Genomic DNA, 23,051 nt, shown 5'->3' with positions numbered 1-23,051 from the left:
GCCAGTTATGCCCACTCCAGGCACCTAAATAAACCCACACGTGACAGCTTAGACCACCTTTACTTAGGCACCTTCAAAAGGTATACAAGTTTTTGGTGAGCACAGGAGTAAAGAAAACAGTTCATATGCCCTGCGCACAGGAGAACAGTTTGCAGGCCTCATTGTGTTGTTCCTCTTGGGAAATAATTCTAGTCACGAAGGATGTGAACGCTGTGAGGAGTGAAGCATGGCTATGTGAATAAGGTAAACGAGTTCAGTTTGTTCTTGAGATATAATGAAAAATTTGAAAGGGGGTCAACTAATAAATCCCTGTTTAGGCTTAAGGCACAATACTGTTTTCACTGGTTGCAGCTTCTTAAGGACTTGCTTACAAGGCCGTTTGTTGCTCATCAGAAAGAGTTTAATAACAGAAGGCTTTGGGGGTTTTGTTTTTCCTCTGGCGTTTCTTTTTATTTGGCAGGTAATGTACTAATGAAATTCTGTGGTTGGAAGTTGAATGTAGACAAATATATTTAGAAGAACATGAACATTTTGTAGCAGTAAGTGTCACTACCTATAAAAATAATCACCAGGAAGTCAAAGTGAAATTCTTTGATATCTTTACTAAAACCATGCTAGAGCCCATACATAAGTCACTGGATTTGGTGTGGGAAACGCTTGGTGAAAATCTTAGCTTTTTTTGCTATACAAATTAATTTTAAATTCTTCTCATTTAATGCTGGATTGATTTATCCCAGTGGTTCCTTTGGGCCTTAGGACTGATTTTGTGTACTATTAATTCTTTAGCTTGACAGTTTTGTCTAAGTCTCGTGTGTGGCTGAGAAGTGAATGGCCTGCAGTCATAGTGTAGGAGAAGTAGTCTTCATCTTTTGCTTTGTGTTTTTCTAACTATGGTTCTGATACCTCGATACGTTAAACAAAAGATAACAGAAGAGAAGTAATGCCAACCTACCATGGTCAATAGGTTAGTATTTTCTTTCACTGTAAATACCTGTGCTGTATTTTAGCATTTAGATTGTGAAGTGTTGTTTGACTTTACTCCTGGTTTTACATTTTCCTGTTCTCAAACATTACTTAATGATTCTGAACCTGTTCTTCCTCCCCTGCAGTGAAAAATGCAGAGCTACAATATATTCAGTTTTCACAGAATATGAAAAAGCATCTTTTGACACAATATTCCTCTCTCTCAATGCTCATCTTTAATTCCACTCACTGTTTAGCCGCTTTTTCCTTTGAGGTTCCAAATGCCAGTTTGCATAGAGGCTTAGCTTCAGAAAGCACAATAATGACCATCTTTCTATAAGTACTTTACCCACAACCACCCTTTTCCATTATGCTCTTCAGCAGAATGTTTAATTTTTTCCATCATGTGAGTCTGAAAGCATTGAAAGCTCTGTTCATCTTACATTACACTTGCTTGTGTTCTTTTTTAGTTATATATCTTGTATAGGATACAAGATAATAACTTTTAGATAGATTTTTCTCTCACTGAAATTTTCTTGATACATAAAGTAGAAACAATGTTTTAGGGACTTCTGTCATGATCCAAAGCAATAAAGGTAGCTTTTCCTTGATGATTTTTTTTCTCAGAAATTCTATATTTTTATTCTATTTACCAAGTCGTGTCTTTTTAGATGCCTTGTTATGTGCTGCCTCTCATGCTTTTATGTCACCAAGGTGGCTGAGTTGCCACTTTTTCCTTCCCTCAAGGAAGTTTCTCATTTGAATGCCTTATCCTTCATGTGCAATTCATATCATTATTAATGTACTAACCAAAAAATTAAAACCGTTTCAGGCATTCTGGTCCATCCTTCCGCTGCTGCTGACATGCTCAGTAGTTTAGTTGAGATCTTAACCTTAAAATAGAAAATAGGATTGATGCAATCTTGAACTGACAGAACTGAGAGATTTGGCAATGCAGTGTGTAGAAAATTCATTTTGCTATTAAAGAATTACACAGGCTTGTCTAAGAAGCAAGATGACATGATTTAGTTCTCAAACTGGTGCACCAAAAAAGAACTGTTGCTTATGAGCAGAAACAGAACTGAAGACGACTAGGCAAACTTCATTTACCAGAATGTGCTTATATGACACAAATATTTCCAGCCTTGGCAGTGTCCATAGGACATGCATATCTTGCATTGCACAGTAAAGCAGAGTCTGGTAAACCAACACCTTGCAGACAAACAGACAACAATAATTTTTTCCCCTTGACCTATCTCCATATTCAGCAAAGTAGACTTTATATTTTGGTCCTGTTTCTGTGCCTTTTGAATAAAAAATACTAGCAAAAACTTTAAAATTAACCACATAATTTTCCAAGTAGGTCACCAGTTCTGTAGTTGCCACAGCTGTGGTGGTGTGGTGGTGGTCCACTGTTTCTATGGCTTGGCAAGGATATTCCACCTTATGGTTGTCACTTCTCCCCTTTAAATGAATGCTTATGGACTATTTTTATGTGTACTTTAGCTCGTCTCCAAAAGGTGTCTCTGTTTTTTTCAGATACAATGCTGTCGGAACATTTGTGCTGCTGCATTAGGTGGGCTCGAAGATGCTCATACTCAGTTGTTGCCTCTGTGAAGTTATTTCTTGATTTGGAGGCAGCCCTGTCCTTATTATACCTGTTTTCTCCATTTAGATTTAAGTTAATTTGAGGTTTCATAAGCCTCATAACCACAACACCAATTTTTAAGCCTCATAACCACAACACCAATTTTTAAGCCATTTCCCAGGATGACTGGCTAGCAGCCGACTGGTTTTAGAAATGCTGATATGTAGTTTATGATATAAACTAAGTATGGAGTTTTCTTCTGAGCAGACACTGAGTCATTGGCCCTTATTTGCTGACTTCCCTTGATCATGAATATACTGTTTATCCTTTGCAAATCACTTGCTCCTGCAGCCTGACAGGACAGGGTTTATAACCCTCTATTAACTATACATGTAAGTGAATATCCATCTACATTATACTTGGAAAATACAGTTTTTCGTACTTAAAAGTTATGCAGTAAGGTTTGTAAAAAGCAGAGAAATACCTGTGACTCACTATTTTTTCCTGATAGTGATGAGATATAGCAGTTACCAAACAACTTGTGGGTGATAGGGGTTTTAGGGTGAGTGACAGTTAGCTCAGTTTAGCAAAAATTCTGTGGCACGTGACAAAATTAATGTTGCTGTAGAAGGACTGAACATGCCTTTCAGACCTGAGGGCTTGATGAGCCTCCCACTGAAGAGGTGTAGTTTGCCAGATGTCTTCAGGTTATTTCAGTTTTGTTCTTTAGCGTGGGAATTCCATCTAAACAAGCAGAACCATTTTAAAATGGAGGCTCTCTTATGTAAGGCAGCGCTAGTCAGTGCGTTTGCATGGATTGTGGATGTATGTGGAAAGGAGGCAACAGGTCATCTCATGGTTTGCAGGGAACACAATGCCAAAATGATCAGGCTCTAGCAGGGAGCATGTTTCTTGAAAATGTTCAGTCCCTTCAAGCTCTCTAAATTCTTACTGTTGCTGAAGGGAGTCACATCTGTTGTATCATTGTTGTGTGGGTGATATAGATTAAGTTTTAACGGAGAATGTATTAGCAAAGAACCATTCATGAGAAACTTTCAGCAGATTAGAAACTGTGTCTTAAATACATTATGTAAGGCCCTGAATTTTCAGTGGAAAGCCAATGAGCTTTATTTAAAGGCTATATCTCAGCTGTTGGACCTGCGTGTCTGAGGTCCTGGTCTTGTATTCCCTGGCTGTGTCATTACCTTATACCAGAGAGATACTTCATTGCTACTCCTTTATTCCTGCTTAATTTCTGTGGGAGAAGGAATGCCGATATGTAGACCAGAGGGCAGCTCCAGTCTCCCCCAGCACTGAGCACCAGTGTTGTGTCACTCCACAGCACACACTGACTGCTTAAACTGGTTTTACTACATGGGTCCAAGGGCACAACCAAGATGTAAATATTGGCTGTCACTGCTGGACACAGTGGGCTCTGTCTTTCTGTGTTGGAAGAGTAACAGAGATACCTAAACCCACAGATTTTCAAAAAAGGTTACTAAGACAATTATTCTGATTTTAGACAACTGAATAAGTGGCCTGAATTTGTGTGTGGGGTGAAGCAGGATGCTCCAGTTAACACCCTTAGCTATTTGATGTCTCTGTGTGCTTGCCACTTTTCTCCATGAAGCCATTTTAGTTGCCTAGTTAATTAAGACTTTTTATTTTTTTTAAAGCAATAGTTTAGAGACACAAAAAAAATTGTACAAATAATGTTCATTGAATTAGCTCTGTTACACTAACAAATGGTGTGTGGGAAGTTTTAGAGTTTTGGAAACTTAGAGTAATTTGAGCAGCCCTCCAGAATTTTAATTTATTGCTGTGTTAATCCCAAAGTAATTGAGTCTTGCATTAAACCAGGCAACCAGGTGAAACTAATGTGAATAGATTAGTTTCGTTGTCTTTTACTGACAGTCAAAGAAAACTTTACTGCTGCTGAGAGAATTCCATGAAACGTACTTTCCCCTGCCATTTCAGGGTGTTCTTTTTTAGTTTCAGCAGCTAAATACTTGGATCTACAATGGAATAAAACAACTTTCCAGAAATTTTTACTTTTTCTTTTGTTCCTAATTTTGTTTGTAATTGTGCATCTTTCCTGGTGGCCACCTTTTACTGCTATAATGTAATGACCTGTCTGACATCTGTGCTGTGCGCTCCCTCCTATCTCTCTTTCATTCCCATCTGCGCCTGGGAATGGAGAAAAAATGGTTTGCACGCTGAACCAGTATGTTTTGATTACATTTCATTTTGAAAGCAAGTATTTTGAAGTTGTCCTTCTAATATACCTTCTGATTAGTACTTGCATGATAGGGATAGCAATGTTAAAAAAATAAAATCCTACTTGCTGATGTTAAGTAAAACGCCCGTAAACTGTCACTGATCATAACCTGAAGAGATGGAAGAGCAAAGTGGGGCAGAAAGGCTGTCTTAATTGAAGGGTATAAGTAAATGAAAATAGAGGCAGGTCAAATGAAAGATTTAATTGCATCTTGTTATGTTTTTTCCTACTGTAAGCTATATCACCTCAGACATATTGATCCCTTATTGACGTACAACTTCATCTGCTGTTTCTTAATTTATCTCAAATAGCATAGTCTTAAATTCTGTGTAGGTTTTCCCCTGCGATTAGTAGGAGATCACAAGCATAATAATAAAAAAATTGAAAATTCAGTAGAGCTCACCGGCATGAGCACAGCTGTTGGCTTCTTACTGTACCACCTAAATATCCCCGCCCCTTGCTCCTTACTGCTTTGTGCCTTAAGAGGGCTTATTTGCTCCAACATAAGTGTTTAAGGAGTCCTGGAATTGAGTTTGCTGGGGAATGTGGTGCTGGAGACATTGTAACTGGCTCTGCAGGGCCCAAGCTGACAGAGGGCAGCCTTTCCCCTGTGTCCCCCAGAGAGTCTGCCATGTGTCAGCGCTCGCTGCTGCAGATTGAGAGTTAAATGTAGTTTAAGTACTATTTCCGTAGATGACCTTCTTATGCCTACTTTCTGCTGCCCCTGCTCCAGCATAGCAAGGCCTCCCAGCGTGATTGTGAGATGATACACAGTTTGTGAAGGCGAAGGAGGAAATATGCTTTTGTACTGCTGCTACTGTTTCCTTATAATTCCTATGGGAAGCATGAGTTAAAACACTCAGGTCTATTATCTACAGTGACATTTCTTTTTCCTCTAATGCAAAATGGTAACCGAACAGTCAGATAAGTTTGAGAGGCTAAGTAAAGCAGTCAGGGGACACAGGAGTGCTAGGAATTAAGACCATCTCCTTAATGAGGATTTACTAAGAAAATAAATAGAAAGAGCTGCTTCAAGTAAAAACAACCTCCCAGCCCACCAGTGTGCACTCTTCATGAGAATTGAAGAAAGGCTTATGTCAAAGACAATAACTGTTTGTGTGCATGCTACTCAACAACTCACAGTCTGACAAAGAACAGAGAACAATGTGAAAAAATAGGAAGAGGAGTTAAAGGTGTGACAGTGGTGTGAACAGCCCTGAAACAAAAGGCGTGACTAATTTCAGCCAGCTAAGGAGCAGGAAGCTCTTAGCCAATAGGCAAAGCATGAAGTTAGGCAATTAGAAACCTGTCATTCCATACCAAGAAAATTAGATCCTATCGGTTTAATTATCAGTCAGTGCCATTAAGACAATATAGCTCTGCATAATGAAAGCTGCAGTTACTGGGTAATAGAGGTAATTGTTTTCGCAGTGGAAGATTTTCTCTTTCAGACAAGAGCTTCAGTATGTGACTGGTTTACAGGCTTTGACCTTCAACACTTGCATAACACATGGGACACAATGTTTTTACCTTGCCTCCTGAGATTTGATTATTGTATCCTAAACAGCATTTTCGTAAAGATGGTGGAAATGAGTAAAGCCACCCACTACAAATAAGATCTACAACAGTCCTGCAACATGCCCTCTGTTACTGTAATTAGAGCAGTTTACCAAATCATCTTTGATTTAAGACCTTTGATTTGATAACACAGGGCCAGCTTGCAGCTTGGCTTTCCTCCTTCTGCTGGGGAATAAGGGAGAATAATGCTATTCCAGAAAATCTAGATCACAGATGGTCACTCTAGAGGGGGTAGCACACACAGAGCAGAGGCTTAGGTGTGACTCTCCAGCACATCAGCTCATCTGTGGTAACGGACTTCATACATGCTGCTACCCTTGCAGTACCCTGTGGCAAATGTGTAATGCAATGCTCCTTCTTCATTAAATAGTGCACAGCCTCGCTTTATTACTCTGTTACTCAGATATTTAAATATTAAATGTTCATTTTCCTAAGTGTCTTTTCCCTACTGTTCTTAGGGACTTTCAGTAGTTTCTGTATTCTACTCCAGGGTCAATGTCATGACATTGCCATGTGAAGAAATTCTTACACAGCATCTAGTACGCACTGAGTGGTATTGGAAAAGACCTAGTTACAAGCTAAAAGGATAGTATACTTTGGATCCCCTGTGGATTACTGAAATACTTCTCCAGAAAACTGTAAGACCATTCACTTCCAGTTACTGCCTTTCTTATATCAACTGATAAAGAATAGAAATTACTTGAAAGACCAAAAGTGTTATAAGAACACTAAATACCTTGTGTGTACTTCACTCTGATCATAGATTTTGGTTGTCATGAAACTGAGAGCTAGATCTTGCAGTATCTAGTGGGTGATCTGAATAGATCTTTAATATGTCTAACAAATGGTTATCACTTCTGTGTTTCTCTGTACTTAGGACACAGTATTGGGAAACACATCTTGATTTATTTGCCATGGGCATTTTTGTTCTATGAATTGTTTCAATATGTAAAAAAATGCTGTCTTTCCTAAAATCTCTATAGATGTTTTTAGTGGACAGTCTCTTTAATGGTACAAGCTGCTTTGGAGGTTCTCCGTAATACTCAGCAGAATTTAAGACTTTTTGAAGACATGCTATTCTATCTCCAGAGAAGGTGCAACTGGTCATCTTGGGAAGTATCAAGATACATCTTCTCCCATACTGCAGTCATCATTTTCCACTTTCATCCGAAAACTCCTTTGGAAGGTTATCCTCTGCTTTTCTAACAAATCTGTGCTACTGTGTTGTGGTTTAACCCCAGCCATATCAACCAAGCCCCGCACAGCTGCTTGCTTGCTGCCCCATCTTTTTAAAATAATGATGCTGAAAGAACTAAAATTATTTAAAATGATTTATTGCATAAAATTCAAAAGAAGTTAAAACAGTTAGGAAATTTTAAGTCAGACGACCTCGTTAGTCACCAGTGGGACAGGGACATCTAACTGTTCATAGAGCATGTTCTGTGGTAACATGTACAAGATAAAAACTTCAGAAATCTGTTCTATTTCTCGAGGAGCTGACTCTATACATAGCTGATTCATCCTGACAGAAGTTACCCAGGGGCTAACAAATTCAAATAAAGTAGATTAGTCACAACAGGACTTCTCTGTGTCTCTTCTGATAAATTGCGGTATTGTTTTCTTCTAATTACCTGCCTGTGGCAGGTTTTGCATGGTTTTTATACTGGTATGTGTACTACTGACATATCCTTCTGTATTAGCCAACTTTGCTATATTCTACATACGAATATTTTTCATACATTTGTTTTTCATCTGCTGCTTTTAGGCATTTTACTTAGAATTCTGAGGTTAAGTGACAATTAATTAAATATGTCTATCATCATCTCTCAAACAAAAAAGCTTCAGTTGTGTTACTGTTTAATCATCTTCTCCAGAACAAACTCTATGTGTGTTTTCTTTTTCCTATTTTCAATTTTTGCATTTCATGTAGAATCATAATTCTGCCATTACCTGGATGTTTTTTGTTTTAGTTGTCAGTATCTGGTACAGAACAATGGAGCAATAATGGTGATACATGAAGGAGTAGTGGCAGCAAATGGAAATTCTATACTGCAAAAGCCATTTAAAAAGTCAGCATTCTACCATTATTATACCATAGCCACAGATACGTATTTCACTGAAATTCATATATCAAGATAGTAAATGCCCTGGGAAGAGCTACGGATATTGACTGCGGTCTTCGGGGCACTAAAAGAAATTCTGAAGAGAGTTTGGAGTATCAGGGGAGAATACTGGTTTTGAATAGTTGCTCTGGGAAGCTTGTAGGATTAATTTAATAGACATCTGAAAGGTTACTTCACAATCAGATTAGTCTTTGCAGTCTTTTAGCTGGTCATTTTATCCAGTGAAGAATGCTGTTTCTACTGCACACTTAGCCAAACTGAGGTTAACCTGCTCTCTACAGTAGTTTCACAAGTGTCTTAAACCTAACCAAAATAGACTGCTGGTTGCTTCGCACCTCTCTCTTTTCTGTCTATTCTCAGATATTTTGCCACATTTGTCAGATATGATGCTTTATGTTATAATAAACTAGCTAGTCTCCATCAGCTTGTCTTCCTCCAGATACCTTCTGATTTCATTCATTCATCAGAAGTGCTTTGAAATCTGTAACACAAGTGCTTTCATGGATCTGCAGACTCTTGGTATCTCCTAGAGCTATGACTTTTGTTTTTTTTCCCAAATGGGTTTAGTTCCTTCTGGTCCTTCAGCAGTCCTTCATTTCAGTTAAATATTACAGTCAGTAAATTTGAGCCACTATGCTGACAGCATTTTAGAGTGTTCAAATGGTTAGGGCTGCTGTAGTGAACATTTTTGACCAAAGTGTGGGGATATTGTTAGTTTTGTATGCAATTCACTTACCATAGATGCAGGATTGCAGCTGTGTCCACAGTGTCCTCAGGTACAATGGGGAAGGTGCAACTTAGGAAGATTTTCACTGGAGAATTGCAGTGGGGTTCAGAATAAACAGATCTTTTGTAACAAAACCAGACTCTCTACCGAAGAATGAGCTTCCTCAGCTGTTGTGCAGTACTTTATTAAATCAGCCACATTGCTGAGAACTTCCAGAACAGAGCACAGTGTTAATCCTTCCTGCATAATTTCATTAGAAGCATTCTTAGAAATTTCCCCTGTCAGGATGTCAATGAAAGTGAAATAATTAACATTTTTGTACTATTTGCTACTTGAGGATTAAGCCTGTGTTATTTAAAACAGCTGGACTCTGTTGGACTTAGTGGGGTTTTGTTTGGGCCTATATCACATTTACTGATGAAACCTTGTTTTTCAGCTGGAAGGAACCTTGGTGATGCTCTTGTCCATTCCTTCTTGTGGCCTTAGGGAACTGTGCTGTATTCATTGTTCATAAAAGTATGAGGTCCCAACTTAGAAAACTTAGGAATGGAAGAGGCAAAACAAGATGAAAAACTCTTTCAGGACTTAATTTCTCTGATGATTAGAAAACGCCTAAAATCAGCCCACCTCATGTGCATGGCCACTTGTTTCCATGCCAGTATTACCTTTTGTCTTTCTTTATGATCAGAGGCAAGTACTTAGTGATATTTACCCTCTGTATTTTCCATTTTTTGGCAACCTGAATGTGGGAACTTCCTACTACCAGAGGTTGTATTTGCACTTAGATATTTGGTCGTGTATCTTTCTGATGTGTAGCGCTGCTGAACCATATAGTGTGAAAACATGTGTGAACTATGGAATTGAGTCAGAGGCAGGATCTGCACTAATAAAATCATCTGCCTGGCATTGGTCTTTGGTCTACAAACAGTGCGATATAGATTGACTCATGTTCACACTCCTCAAGCCTGGTACCTTCTGGAGCTATGTTGTGTACCCATAGGTAGTGTGGTTGGTTTTGATCTCCACTGGAGCCCATGAGTCACCCCTGTGGCCCCAAAACATAACTGAAAAATGTCCAAAGTCCCCCTGAGCATGTGTCACAGCTCACCAGGGTTGTGATTGTATAACCCAGTACTCAAGGTATGTATGGCACAAGGGAATGTCAGCCTGTAGAAGATGTTGAGGATGTGAGCCTTATTTGGAATAGTACTAAAGGTGTGTATGGGTTGGAGGGAGCTACACTTGGTACAGGCACATAGGAAGACAAAATCAGGGAACAGGAGCTGCAGTATTTGACTACGTAAGCGCTTGCAGAAGTGCTGCTTTGCTACAGGCTCATGCTGTGGTTTGACATGTGTTAAGACCCGCAGTAGGGATTGCTCAGGATGAGGCAGGGTACATGAATGTGTTACTGTCAGAATCACTGAGGGAGGCATACAGTACTGAAATTATACCAGCTTAATGCCTTTGGGCCAACTTTATGTTGGAGGTAGGAGAGCAGACAATACCGACTGTGGCACAAGTTAGGGTGCAGATGGACAATACAAGTTGCAGTGTGCAACCTTTCAGTACAAAGTGAAGCCCTCAAAAAAAGGGTATTTTTTTAAGGGGCAGATCGGCTTATAGTAAATCAGTACTTTGTGTCATGTGGCTGTGTGCTTTTAACACAGTATTCAGAGCCTTACAGACAGAGTTAATTTATGATCAAATCATGTCCTGAGTGACATTTTATTTATTCACAGCGTTACTTGACATCTCTTACTCCACAGAAGTTGGTTCTACAACCTATGACTCACAAATGCTTCCTTTATGGAAGAAAAAGAAAAGGGCTTTCTGCTGAAGAATATAATTTAGCCGGTTCAGAAGCAGTGGAACTTGGCTCTGCACCACCACTCGTACAAAAGTTTTCCAGGCAAAACCCTAACGCAAAGTGCCTTTTGCACTTTGAACTATGTTTCTTTGTAGTGTCTAGTTGCACCATTTAGAAAAGTGAGTGTCTATGTGTAGCCTAAACAAACACAGATTACTTTATGCATGTTAATATCATTCTTTTTATACTAGTAAGAATAAGATGCTGTACTGGCATTACAGAATTTTCAATGCTGTAAAAATGGAGAAAACTAGTACGAGCCTCTAAAGGATATCTATTTGAAGATCAAGCTCATTGCCTGGCCACTCCGGGATTGAGTCACCTCTACCTACATCATTCCTTATAGATGCTTCTCTGATATATTCTTAAAGAGCTCTGAGGAAACAAATTCTACAGTCCTCTCAGTTATTCCAGTGCTTGCTATTGCCTGCTGGTAGTTGTTTCCCCTCTATTTCAATTATTTCTGACCTGAGCACATGAATTCTGCTAAAAGCATTTAGTTGGTACTTTTACAAGTTCCTTAGGAAAGTCACTGGAAACAGTTTTAATGCCAGGGCACCACAGACCTGCCTCATGGTCAGTTTTGGAAGCAGACATTTTTTGAGATTCTCTGCTGGATTTGTCTTCATTTAGGAAGCCCATCTCCCAGATCCTGTAAAATGAATGGGTCTGGAAACAGTTGTGCCTTTTTTCTTCTGACTACATCCTATAGTATCAATCTCTAGTTTTATTTTTAATGTGGCAGGCAATTTAATAAGTGTTCTGAAAACAACATATTGATCAAATACACAGTCTTCCCAGTATCTTTTATGTTTTGTGGGGAATTATGTGGTAGAATCTCAGAACTGTAAATCTAACCTGGTTTCTACTAAAGGAATAATAAAATTCCCTTTGGCTTCAAGCACTAGCATTCAGGCCAGGACTGAAAATTTCAAACTTGTCTCCTTCAGCATCTCAAAGAATCAGACTATATCCTATCCAGCTATCTGAACATCAGTTAATATGCCTGACTTTGGGCAGTGTGATTTAAAAATTGTGAACATAGTTTTCTCTCAAAAATATTACATAAATGTGCTGGCAGAGCTTCCAAGTTAGGATCAGGATTTCTTCCCTGTTCTGAAAAATATGGGGACATAATGTAACAATATAAAATTGTACCCAAACCATGGCAGGACCTGCAGACACATTGCTGAGGATAACAAGATGCATTTATAATGTCCAGCAGTAACTGTCCTTACGTATGCTTTTATTCCTAAGGTGATAGATAATTAGTGGTGCCTTTGATTTCAGTGAAGGGAGCGGATAGACTTCCAAAGGTCTTTTTTAAGGTGAAGAGGAGGCAAAAAGGTAGCCACTATGAAGTAAATGGCATGCAGAAAGTCATCCCTGAATTTTTGTGCGTGTCACTTGTTTGCGCCTTCAGATAGAAAAGCTCTGATTTCATTTCACCAACTGAAAATTACTTTCATATGGAAAATGAGGTCTGTTTAGTTCATCCTTTGATAAAAAATTGCTGGGAGTAGGTCTGCTCTGTATTTCTTGGGAAACTGCTTCACTGAGCAATGCCAAAACTTTTTTTTTCAAACACAGTCCTTTTTTTTCAAACCACATGTTCAAGTGTCTCAGTACAAAATGCCACATTTTCCACTTTAGCAAAAAGCATTGGAGAAAAATATGTTAAATATCATAGGTCTATATAAATTAAAAGCAGCTCTGAGTCAAAGCACAGAGTTGACACACACCTACACAAAGAATAAACATCTTTGCAGGTAAACTCAATGCTGAGAAAAAAGGAAGAGGGCATATCTGAGAGAAAAAAAATAATTGATTTGACAGTGAGAAATCCAGGACATTTCTGTTACTGGTGTGTGGAACTATCTTCAGTAGTGCATAAAGATCAGAAAGGATTTCTGCAGGAGAAGATAATATTGAAAACAGGGTTTAAACAGAGTGTATAAAAACTTAGAATGTTCTCTCTCCAAAAAAATACCTGGCAGTTTATACAGCTTTTCTTGCCAAAGGTTTTGATTTTCATCTCCAAATAAACCTGCCAGCTGCTTAGTCTATTAGTGCTAGTCTTCCAAGAATTCTTCTGATAACCAGTAGATCTCTGGTCATGTAAGCACTTTCTTTAAGACAGTCAAGAATAAAAGAAGTCAGATGTTACAAGAATTGGTTTTCTTTTCAACTCAACTTTTCATTTTCTGAAGGAGAGAAAAAAAATTGTTGTCTATTCTTGCTGACATCCATGTATATTCTTCATTTTAAGAAAGTCAAGGTCTTTCTCTTTTGACATCCAGTTAAAGAACAACAATTTTGAATACTCTAATCCCTCTTTTGAAATTAGAGATCTTTAAGATAGTCCCACCTTAGACATTGACCCTGTTGCTGATTGAGGAAAGTCTTAGCGTCTCTAACTTTATACAGCCATCTCTGAAATGGAATTAACAATATACTTACCTCACGAAGGTGCTGCGGGGCTTAGTGAGCTATCAGCACACTAAGACACTTCTCCCTCTCTCCTCCTGCTCCCTTACTGCACCTATTAGGCTAGTGGGCAAACCTATCTCTCACATCAACAAAGTAGGTAAATTGTTTTTCTTCTAGTGTCACATAAGGGATACTTGGGAGTACTTAACTTATTAACAGCTAAAGAGGTCATTGAGTGCGTGTTGTTCGGGTTTTCTTGTAACAGTCAATCATAGAGCTCCTTTCTCCCAGTTAGGAAAGGAAGATTTTCTCTCTTCAGTTAGACTAGTCTCTTAAGATGCCTTTGGCACTGTATATTTGTTCCTGTTATTCAGATGTGTGGAGGCTAATGAGATTTCTAACATCTATCTGTTTATAATATCTCCTTGGCTTTCAAATTTCTTTGCAAGCTATGCTGTCTGGTTTTGGTTTTTTTTTATTTCTCACAGAAATGCTTTGAGCAAAGTGCTGCTGCTGTCTTATTTCTGGTCACTGAATACTCAGCAGGTCTTGCTAGTTGGGATTTTCTACTGATGTCCTTAGATGAAACTTTTATACAGAAAAGAATAAAGGCTTCTTCAGACATACAGCATAGCTGGGGCAAATTAAATTAGGATGCTTTGGGGAGGGATTTTTAAAAACACCTTATTTAAGATGACAGCAGTTTTACCACTGATTGCAGGAGGGGTAAAATTTCATGCAACTGCTTTTGAAATGTTATCCAGGCAAGAGGAAGGGAATCTCTTCATTTTAAGGGAGAGAGTACATCCTCAGAGAAGTGCATACAATTCACAAGTGATGACCAAAGGAACCGAATGATGCCAAAATGGAGCCTTAGGGCAGAGCAGCAGCTTTGTTTGTCTAGGTTTCCTTAAACTGTTGTTTCTCCTACCCTATGATAAAAAAATAAATATAGCCTTCATAAGCTATCAAAATGATACACTGTGGAATTTCCTCCCTGAATACCTTCCTGTCTACCTGCATACCTGGCCTGCTGTAACTCATCATCAGACTGGCCAAACACTTCACACACACAGCCACTAGCATGGGTTCTTGCAGGGTGAATTTCAAGCTCTCTTTGGTCCTCTTGTGTCTCTTAAACCTCTTCTGGGGGCAAGGAGGTTCTTTCCTTTGTTAAATATTTGTGCTACTGAGTTTTTTTAATTACCTATTGATTGGACTGTTTGAATCTTCAGGATGAAGGGGTTGCACTACAACTGGAAATAAGGAAACTCTTTGTGGTGGAAGTCAGATAAAATATGCTGCAGTAGGTTTGAAAAATCACTTGCAAGATCTTTTTTAGCACTTTTTTAGCCAGTCTGTTTTTTCCTGTAAGACTTTTTGTCTTGAACTTCTCTGTTCAGTTCTTACTAATATAAATATCACAGTGGAAATGCTCCATTTAGGTCAGGCAATCTCTTGTAATCTGAATTTCCAAATATGCACACAATTCTAGGGGCTCTGTGCATCTCCACATCCCCCAGTTATTCTTCTGTTCAGCTGAATCGCTAATGCATGTTCTCACTAGCTCCTACATCATTTCTTCTAGTGCATTTTTTCTGCCTCCACACATTTTCATGCTTTTGAGACAGTTTCTACTCATTGACCAGACTCAAGGCTTGATAAAATGATCTCTCATGGTAAAGCTTACAGTTATGCTTCTCATGTAACTCTGCGTTTGGGTTAAGTATCATCGTGGTCACTCTAGATATGGAAATGCTACTATGTCAATATGTACTACGGTCTCATTCTTCGATGCTTCATTCTTCTTATAAAGCAGATAAGTTTTTTATTAATTAAGTAAATTAGTTGACGCTTTGCTATTTCATGACTGCACCTAAACTTAATTAGAAAGCTCTGTCTATAACTATTGGGGAAAAAAAAATTGATGCAACAAGTGAATAGTTTTGACTGACAGTGTATGAAAGTCAGTGCTGAATTTACATGCTTTGTGTCAAGGAAGATTTGCATACTTCGTTTTCCCTCTAACAAAAGGATCCATCACTACCTTCATTTTAATAGTCATTCCCAATGTTTAATATATGGCTGAATGACAATTCAAATACATAATGTCTGTACTGAGAACATGCCTTAAATTTGTCAGTTTAATATGGTAGCCCTTAAAGCGTTCATTAACTTTTAAATGTAACAATTTGTGTGAATTTCTGAATGTTTGATTTCTGGATGGCCACTTTTATTGTATGGTTTTAAAGACATCTACATACATACTATATTTTAAAAGAAGAAGAAACAGTCCTATAAAAAGATGGCTTATTTTAAAAGGAATAGGTTAATATAAATTATAGTTTCTTCTGTTTAACATTTTTTGTTACACAGTTTGTCATAGCATTTACTGTAGCAGTCATTTGCTCTACTGTGACAGTACTTCAAATCAGAGGCACTTCATTAGAAAGGCTGAAGTGGTGGCAGGTCCATCTTCGCAGCATTTGTCGCTCTCAAAACCAAGGCCTAGGGATTTCTGTATTCTTGGTTTCTAGACCTGAGAAGTGAGTGTTATTAGTTTGATTCCCTGATAGGGGAAAGCACAGCTATGGCAGTGTCCTACTTCCAGGCTCCAGCCTGAAGCTCTGCCTGTTCTGCTGGGGACGGGAGCCCAGGGATCCAAGAAGAGTTGCATCCTTAAAAAGACTCTCTAGGGAGAAGGAGTGGTGGGAGTTGTTGACTGTGCAGCAGAGCTTCCAGGTAGTGGTGTGCGAGGTGAGAACAATTCACAGCTCAGCATTTCCTTGATTCTCATCAACTGCCGGTAAATTTTGTAAAGCTGCCACATACAAAAAAAGCAGTGATTATAAGAGAGAGTGTGTATTAGCACTACAGCTGTGTAATTGCAAAAAGGAAAAAGCAGACAGTATTTATGCACATAAAGCCAGCTTATGAGCTCTGCTGACATTTTGGATCCCTATTTGCTAGATTATTTGTGAACATATAGCTGAGGAGCATTTTAATCAAAAAAGTATTAAAGAAAAGCAAACACAACTGCTAGTCAGGCTTAATATCGATAAACATGCACACCTAAAGTCATTTTGAAGAATGGTTGTCCCTATTTACACCATGGACTTGTTCACAAAAGCAGAACAGATTTCTCTCTGTAAAGCATAAAATATCACATCAGGGAGCACAAGCACTATCACATGTAAGACACTAATGGTTTAACGAAGCAGGAATGGCCATGCCCCTGTTTAGCCCGTGCGGTCAATACATATGCCGACGTTGCCACATTCATACTAGTAAGCTAACACTTCTGAATAGTGGACAGATTTCTAAAATACTTGCAAACAGTGCAACTAAGTCCATCAAATTTTTTTGCAGAAAGTTGTCTGACTTTCTGTCTTTACATTACTAACGCTGTAGAACAAATTGCATCAATCCTAGCACTTATATTTGCAGTGTTTCTTTCTCTCTTTATTGGTGATTTTATGCACCCTGTCTCTGTGTATAGTCTCTTCTCATACGTAGAAGCTTCATCTTCTCATAAGGAAACATTTTCAAAGTGAAGAATCAATAACACATCATTACCGTGTGTTTGAAGCCACTACACTTGCAAAGGTTAAAATATTGTGTTCAGACTGGCAGTGTGTTTTTTCTGCTGTGGTAAATCACGACCCTGCAGGGTTTCCCTTTTGCCATCTTAACAGCTCAGTCACAGGGAAATGGCACTGGGGTTTGAGGTTTCAAAGGAGGAGCAGAGCACTGGCATGTTCCATTTCTCCTCTTTTCCTCCTCTTTTCTGCTGACTGGCAAACTGGCTGATAGGCGTTGGTTGGGAGAGTAAAATAGGCTGGACTGCTCGCTCAGAGTCAAGCAAGAAACCCCGTGAAGCTGTTCAGGATGTGATCTTTTTGTTGGTTTCAGTCCTATCTACCAGCTGCCTCCCAGAAGCACTAACAACTTTATCCTTGTGTTTCTGGGTAATTTTTATTCCCTCCTAGTTTCACCAAAGCAATAGTGTAAGGCAGCTGGCAAATCCTGACTGCACGCACTGTTTTACCGAATACCTTGGCACTGAAAGGTAAGACAAAAACTAAAAGCCGAGTGGTCAGTAGGAATATCCATGCCTCGCAGGATCATTCACCTGCATGATTTTATCAGTGAAAGCGAGCAGGGACAGGAACAGGGTTGGTCACATTTCTATAGCCTAAGCGAGAGGTCGTTTCCTTACGGACCTAACAGTCACAGACCATCGTCGGGAAGGCCGCCTTTCAGCATTCAGCACAGCAAGTCGGGTTAAATTAGACAGCAGCACCTGCTAGAAGGCTGCTTAGCTTTGCCGGGAAACAGGAAGGTCGGGGCCGCCGCCCGCCCGGGGCCGCCGCCCGCCCGGGGCCGCCGCCCGCCCGGGGCCGCCGCCCGCCCGGGGCCGCCGCCCGCCCGGGGCCGCCGCCCGCCCGGGGCCGCCGCCCGCCCGGGGCCGCCGCCCGCCCGGGGCCGCCGCCCGCCCGGGGCCGCCGCCCGCCCGGGGCCGCCGCCCGCCCGGGGCCGCCGCCCGAGGTGCTCCGTCGCCATCTAGCGGCTCCTGCCCGGTAAGGAGAAGGAGCCCGGTACTGGCTGGCATCTGAGCGTTTTACGAGCGGCAGACGGCACGTGTGGCGTTTTAAGCTTTCCGTAGCAACGCAGGCGTTTTTACTCGCCTCAGTAATTCCTGGTTCAAAAGAAGTAGTTACAAAATCAAACTTTTGTCGTGTTTGTTTTGCATAAAGTGGCCCTCCTGTAGTTTTTCTTTCTCAGCGGCTTCATCGCAAGCACAAGAAAACTGAGAGATCCCTGATGTGGTATGACTAAGGCAGTCAATAAACGTAGGTTACACATGCAGAAGATACTGGATTTAATGGCATAAGCTTAGTCTTCCTTTTTTGTTTCTCACTTGGAATAGCTACAAATCGTATTCATGAAAGACAACACCTTGACATCATGCATCCCCCAGTAATACGGGATTTTGAATCTAGAAGCAAGAACGTAACACAGAGTTAGGAGGAAAGGGTTCTGTTTCCAGGTTTAATGGATTTTCCATGGGACCTTTTAGCTCTGCTCCATTAATTCTGCAGTTGTAAGATGACAGCGTTATTCAGTGCACTCCCTTTTTCATGATGTCCATTCACAAAGCAAGCTGATTATAGCAAGAGCATGGTGGTGTGACAGAGGCACAGAACCAAGCAGAAAATCCTGTGTGTTTACAAAATATGCAAAATTATAAAACACACTATGTAAAATAGCATCCCTGCATAGTGATACCGTTGTTCTCTTCTGTCAGCTATGAGGCCTTTTTTTAAAATAAATACCTTCTATATTCTTTAGGTATTTAGAAGGTATGGTTTTGGCAGGATAGGTCTCCTCCCTCCCCTGTGGAAAATCATCACCTATGTGCTCTGGCTCTTTCAATTATTTTCTGCCTGCAACTCCGTTAATTTGTATAGCATGTGACCTTGCTCCCTGGAGTGGCATGGAAACCAGTAGAAATTTTGTTTATTACAACCATTTGGGTGTTAAAGCAATCACTTCCTCCATGCCCCGTCAGGCTAATGCTCCCAGCCGGTGGAGCTGAAACAAACATAGGTATTGAAGAAGGTATAAGCCCCTTGCATTTCGGTGCTGAATGCCCGTATACCTAAACATGCATATTAGTAGGGATACAGTTTGTCTCTTTTCTTCAAGTGAAAATGTTGCATAAGTTGAGCAAGTTTCAACATCTTTCCCCATACTTCATGAAATCTTTCATTTTCTGGACTTTTTTTTCTTTTGTTCTTGATAATGACCATATACTGTTGTAAAGCATTTCCAAAGGTAGAAGTGTTTACTGCTTGCGTAAAAGCAGTCTTTTGAGGATGATACAGATTATGATATTGATATATTTAGTTTTAATCTGTGTATTGAGAAATGTTTTCTTTCCTTGTTTTGATTAACCATCAGTGTGGTTAAAGGAATTGTTTAATTGTAACACTAAAATGTGGACTTTATTGGACAAGTTCAAACAAAAGCACTGAAACAAAAAAAAAAATTGAAAGTATATTCCCTTATTTTATTTCTGTTGGCATCAGAAAGATCCTCCTAAAAGACTTTAAACTTTCTTGCCACCAAGGTTTAGCCATCTACTGAAATAAATAGGAAAATTATCATAAATATTTTCTAGATATTGTTATTTATTAAGAGTTAACAATATTCTAGGTGCAGCTGTTGAAATCCTAGCACCAAATCCAGCAAGTTACCCATGCCAACATGCCTAAACTGATGAGTAATGTCATTATAGTCATGTGTTTAACCCTCTTCACGGTTCAAAGCTTTTTCATGACCGAAATGTCTTGCCGATGCCAGTAGTTAGATTGCATTAATCTTGATCTAAATGTTCAGGACACTGACAAGAGATTTACTACATTTTGAAGTAAATGGGGCCTGTCTGCAGGTTTTCAAGCCCTCGTTCCCCCTGCAACCCATATTCCTGTTTGGGTTACACAAGATCCTATGCTCTCACATGCCCTAACCATGGGACTGCTAGCACTATGTGGTCAGGACTGACCTCTGAACTAGTAGAAGGCGACACTATGTCACTGGTAGACAGAATACTGACACCTGTGGAAAAGAATTTTGCCATTTGATCTAAGGGACATAAGTTAGGTTTCATATATGGCAGCATTGCCATGTCTGTTTTTTTGCAATGTATCCCACCATCACTTAAAATTTTGATACTCTCTCTTCCTCTGTGTGGATTTGAATATGGTGAGAAAAACAGGGCATGCTGCTGTGAAAGGGGAGTCTTTTTAAAAACTTACATGTTGGCTTTAGGAAGATGTAGTCAGATATTAAAGAAATACTCAGAAAAAAAAATAGAATCAGTTGCTGATTGTCTTCGAATGTAACTTTTAGAAGAGGGAAAACATCAGGTAAGGCAGATGTTAACTAAATTACTCTTCTTTTTGAAAACAAAACATTGCATGGTGTTGGGTCCCTTACTGCCATGCCTTTATTCTGTATCCAGTTGAAACAGTATTTACGGACATAGTTAACAGCGTGGTTCCTGGCATCAGTACCAAAAGCTTTATTACTTTCTAGTCACATATGTTAAGTAGGAATGTATATTCTTAGCGGTGATTGCTTTCTAATAGCCTTAAGAACATGTGTACCGGTTATATACAACCCATATTTTTACTTTAGTGTCACAGATGAACACATATTGTTTTAATTGGGTTAATTGTGCATTTTTGTCCATTCACAGTATTGCTTTACTGTGGCAGATGGCCCAGTGTATGTGTTATAAATACTTTGCATGACATCCCCTCTATTTTACTAATCTTCACTGTGACTTTCCCATTGGTAATGACTAATTACAGTTTCCTAGCCAGCAACTTTTAATAGATTCCGTTTTTTTCTTGATCTCTGCCTGTCCTCAACAGCACTGTTTTGTTCAATAATTTAATCAGTTCAGCAACAGTATAATATTAGATAATTGAACCATTACTTTATGAATTTTTGAAATGCAAAATAGCCATGAAGTAATCACTGATGAATATTTCAGTATTGATAGAGACCACTCTCTTTCCTGAAGAAACAGAAAGAGTTTTGTTATCTATGCTTGAATGCTTTCCCTTTCCTTTGATTTTTATTTCTGTGCTGTGGTCCTGACAACCATATGCAGTAAATAGGAAGGAATCCAATAACCAGAAAAATTAACAGAAAGGATTAACATTTTGCCTACCCACCATGACCATGTTAACCATTAACACCTACATATCAAACGAGCAAGTTTATACAGAAGAAAAATCCATTCATCCCTGTCTTCTCTTAATGGTGAATATTTATCTGCAAAAGGGACTCCCTAAGGCAAAACCACTTCCAGGTTCGTCCCAGCTGTGTTAGCAGACAAAAAGGATGTAGGTGCTGCAAATTCAGTGGGAGAATAACCACGCAGGGCTCCTGATGGACTGGTGTGGTTTTTTTGGGAAACTCCTGGACTCAGGCCTCAGAAGTTCCTATTTCTGTCCAGAACCACTCCTTTCTCTGTGAAAAGGATCAGATAGTTGGCTGGTTCATTCTTATTATTTGTGTGTTGCTAGCAGCTGCTATGTTTTGCTAAAGGCAGTACTCCTCACGACCCCTCTCTTTTACCCAAGGTATTTCATGAAACGGAGTAGTAGTGGAGCAGAGCTAGCAGGTGGCTGTAGGACAATTCCACAATTTCATGGCACAATTTGTGAGATTTCACAGTTTAATTTCACAGTTTAATTGTGTTCCTTCTTAGAACAAAAAATTACTTCAAACAAGAATGCCATATGAGCCCTAACCACAGTCTGTATTTTGAAGCTTTCACTGCAGACATAAGGAGGGAGGGGGAGCTGGCTGGAGCCTATTATCCCTCAGACATTAGGATGAATTTGGATCTTAAGTGTAAAATGAGTAACTTTTTAGCTTTTATTAAAAAATGGTTTATGCATACATGAACCCCTCATAACTTTTCTTTCATCTCCTCCCCACCTCCCCAGAGCGATATAGGAAGTTCAACTTAAAAATGTTTTAATGTTTTTTAAGGCAGCACGTGTATGTTAATGCAGCTACCCTGGCTACCTGCCTGAATTTTGAAACTGTTCGATAGCTTGTTGTAGACGCTTAACTGTGCTTGCTAGTGTTAGACACCTTCTCAGTGTATTGCTGCTTACTCAGTGTTGCTGATTTTGTGATTTCTTTCACCTACTGAATGTTGATCCTGACACTTTTAATTAAGTCTGCCTTTTCTCATGATGCTGCTGAAGTCACATGATGGGACAAATTCTGCCTTTGGAGACATTTGCATACTGCCAGTGAACCCGTCTAAGGGATTATGCATGTGTGTCCAGGGAGAGAAGGGCATCCAGTCTGATACAAAACCAGTTCATATGCAATTGTAAAAGGAAGAAATGTGGAAACGCGCCTGAAAAACTTATCTTTGAAGAGAGGAAAAGAGAGCTGATTGATACGCTTTTAGAGATAAGGAAAATAAACTAGATAAAAGATTATTGTTTGCTGATATTGAAAACTTTCAGAGAGGCTTAATGCAAAACATTTTCATTTTTCCTCTGACAGGCACAAGCATATTTACTGTTTATGAAGCTGCTTCTCAGGAAGGCTGGGTGTTCCTTATGTACCGAGCAATCGACAGCTTTCCCCGGTGGCGTTCATATTTCTATTTCATCACCTTAATTTTCTTTCTGGCCTGGCTTGTTAAGGTACTGAAAAATGTGCTCTTTTAAACCTGTCTGAAATGTAAATCATATTAGAATGAATTCCTTCTCTTTTCTGGTTGCTGAGCTTTGTGTCAGCCATTCTCTCTCGTTCTTTTTTTCAGAATGTTTTCATTGCAGTCATCATTGAAACATTTGCAGAAATTAGAGTGCAGTTCCAGCAGATGTGGGGGTCCAGGAGCAGTACTACTTCAACTGCCACCACACAGGTGAAGCACTTGAGATACTGAG

General features: G+C 39.5%; 1 protein-coding gene across 1 annotated transcript in view; it reads left to right on the top strand.

The window, feature by feature from the left end:
- NALCN (sodium leak channel, non-selective) overlaps positions 1-23,051 on the top strand; it is a 246,892-nt gene that overhangs the window by 64,069 nt on the left and 159,772 nt on the right. The window contains exons 8-9 of the mRNA XM_075090175.1: positions 22,663-22,805; positions 22,925-23,029. Of these exons, the coding sequence (XP_074946276.1) occupies positions 22,663-22,805; positions 22,925-23,029 (248 nt within the window). The remainder of the gene's footprint in view (positions 1-22,662; positions 22,806-22,924; positions 23,030-23,051) is intronic.

Source organism: Phalacrocorax aristotelis, chromosome 1, assembly GCF_949628215.1.
Source record: "Phalacrocorax aristotelis chromosome 1, bGulAri2.1, whole genome shotgun sequence".
Lineage (NCBI taxonomy): Eukaryota > Metazoa > Chordata > Aves > Suliformes > Phalacrocoracidae > Phalacrocorax > Phalacrocorax aristotelis.
This window is presented reverse-complemented; position numbering and strand designations above follow the sequence as displayed.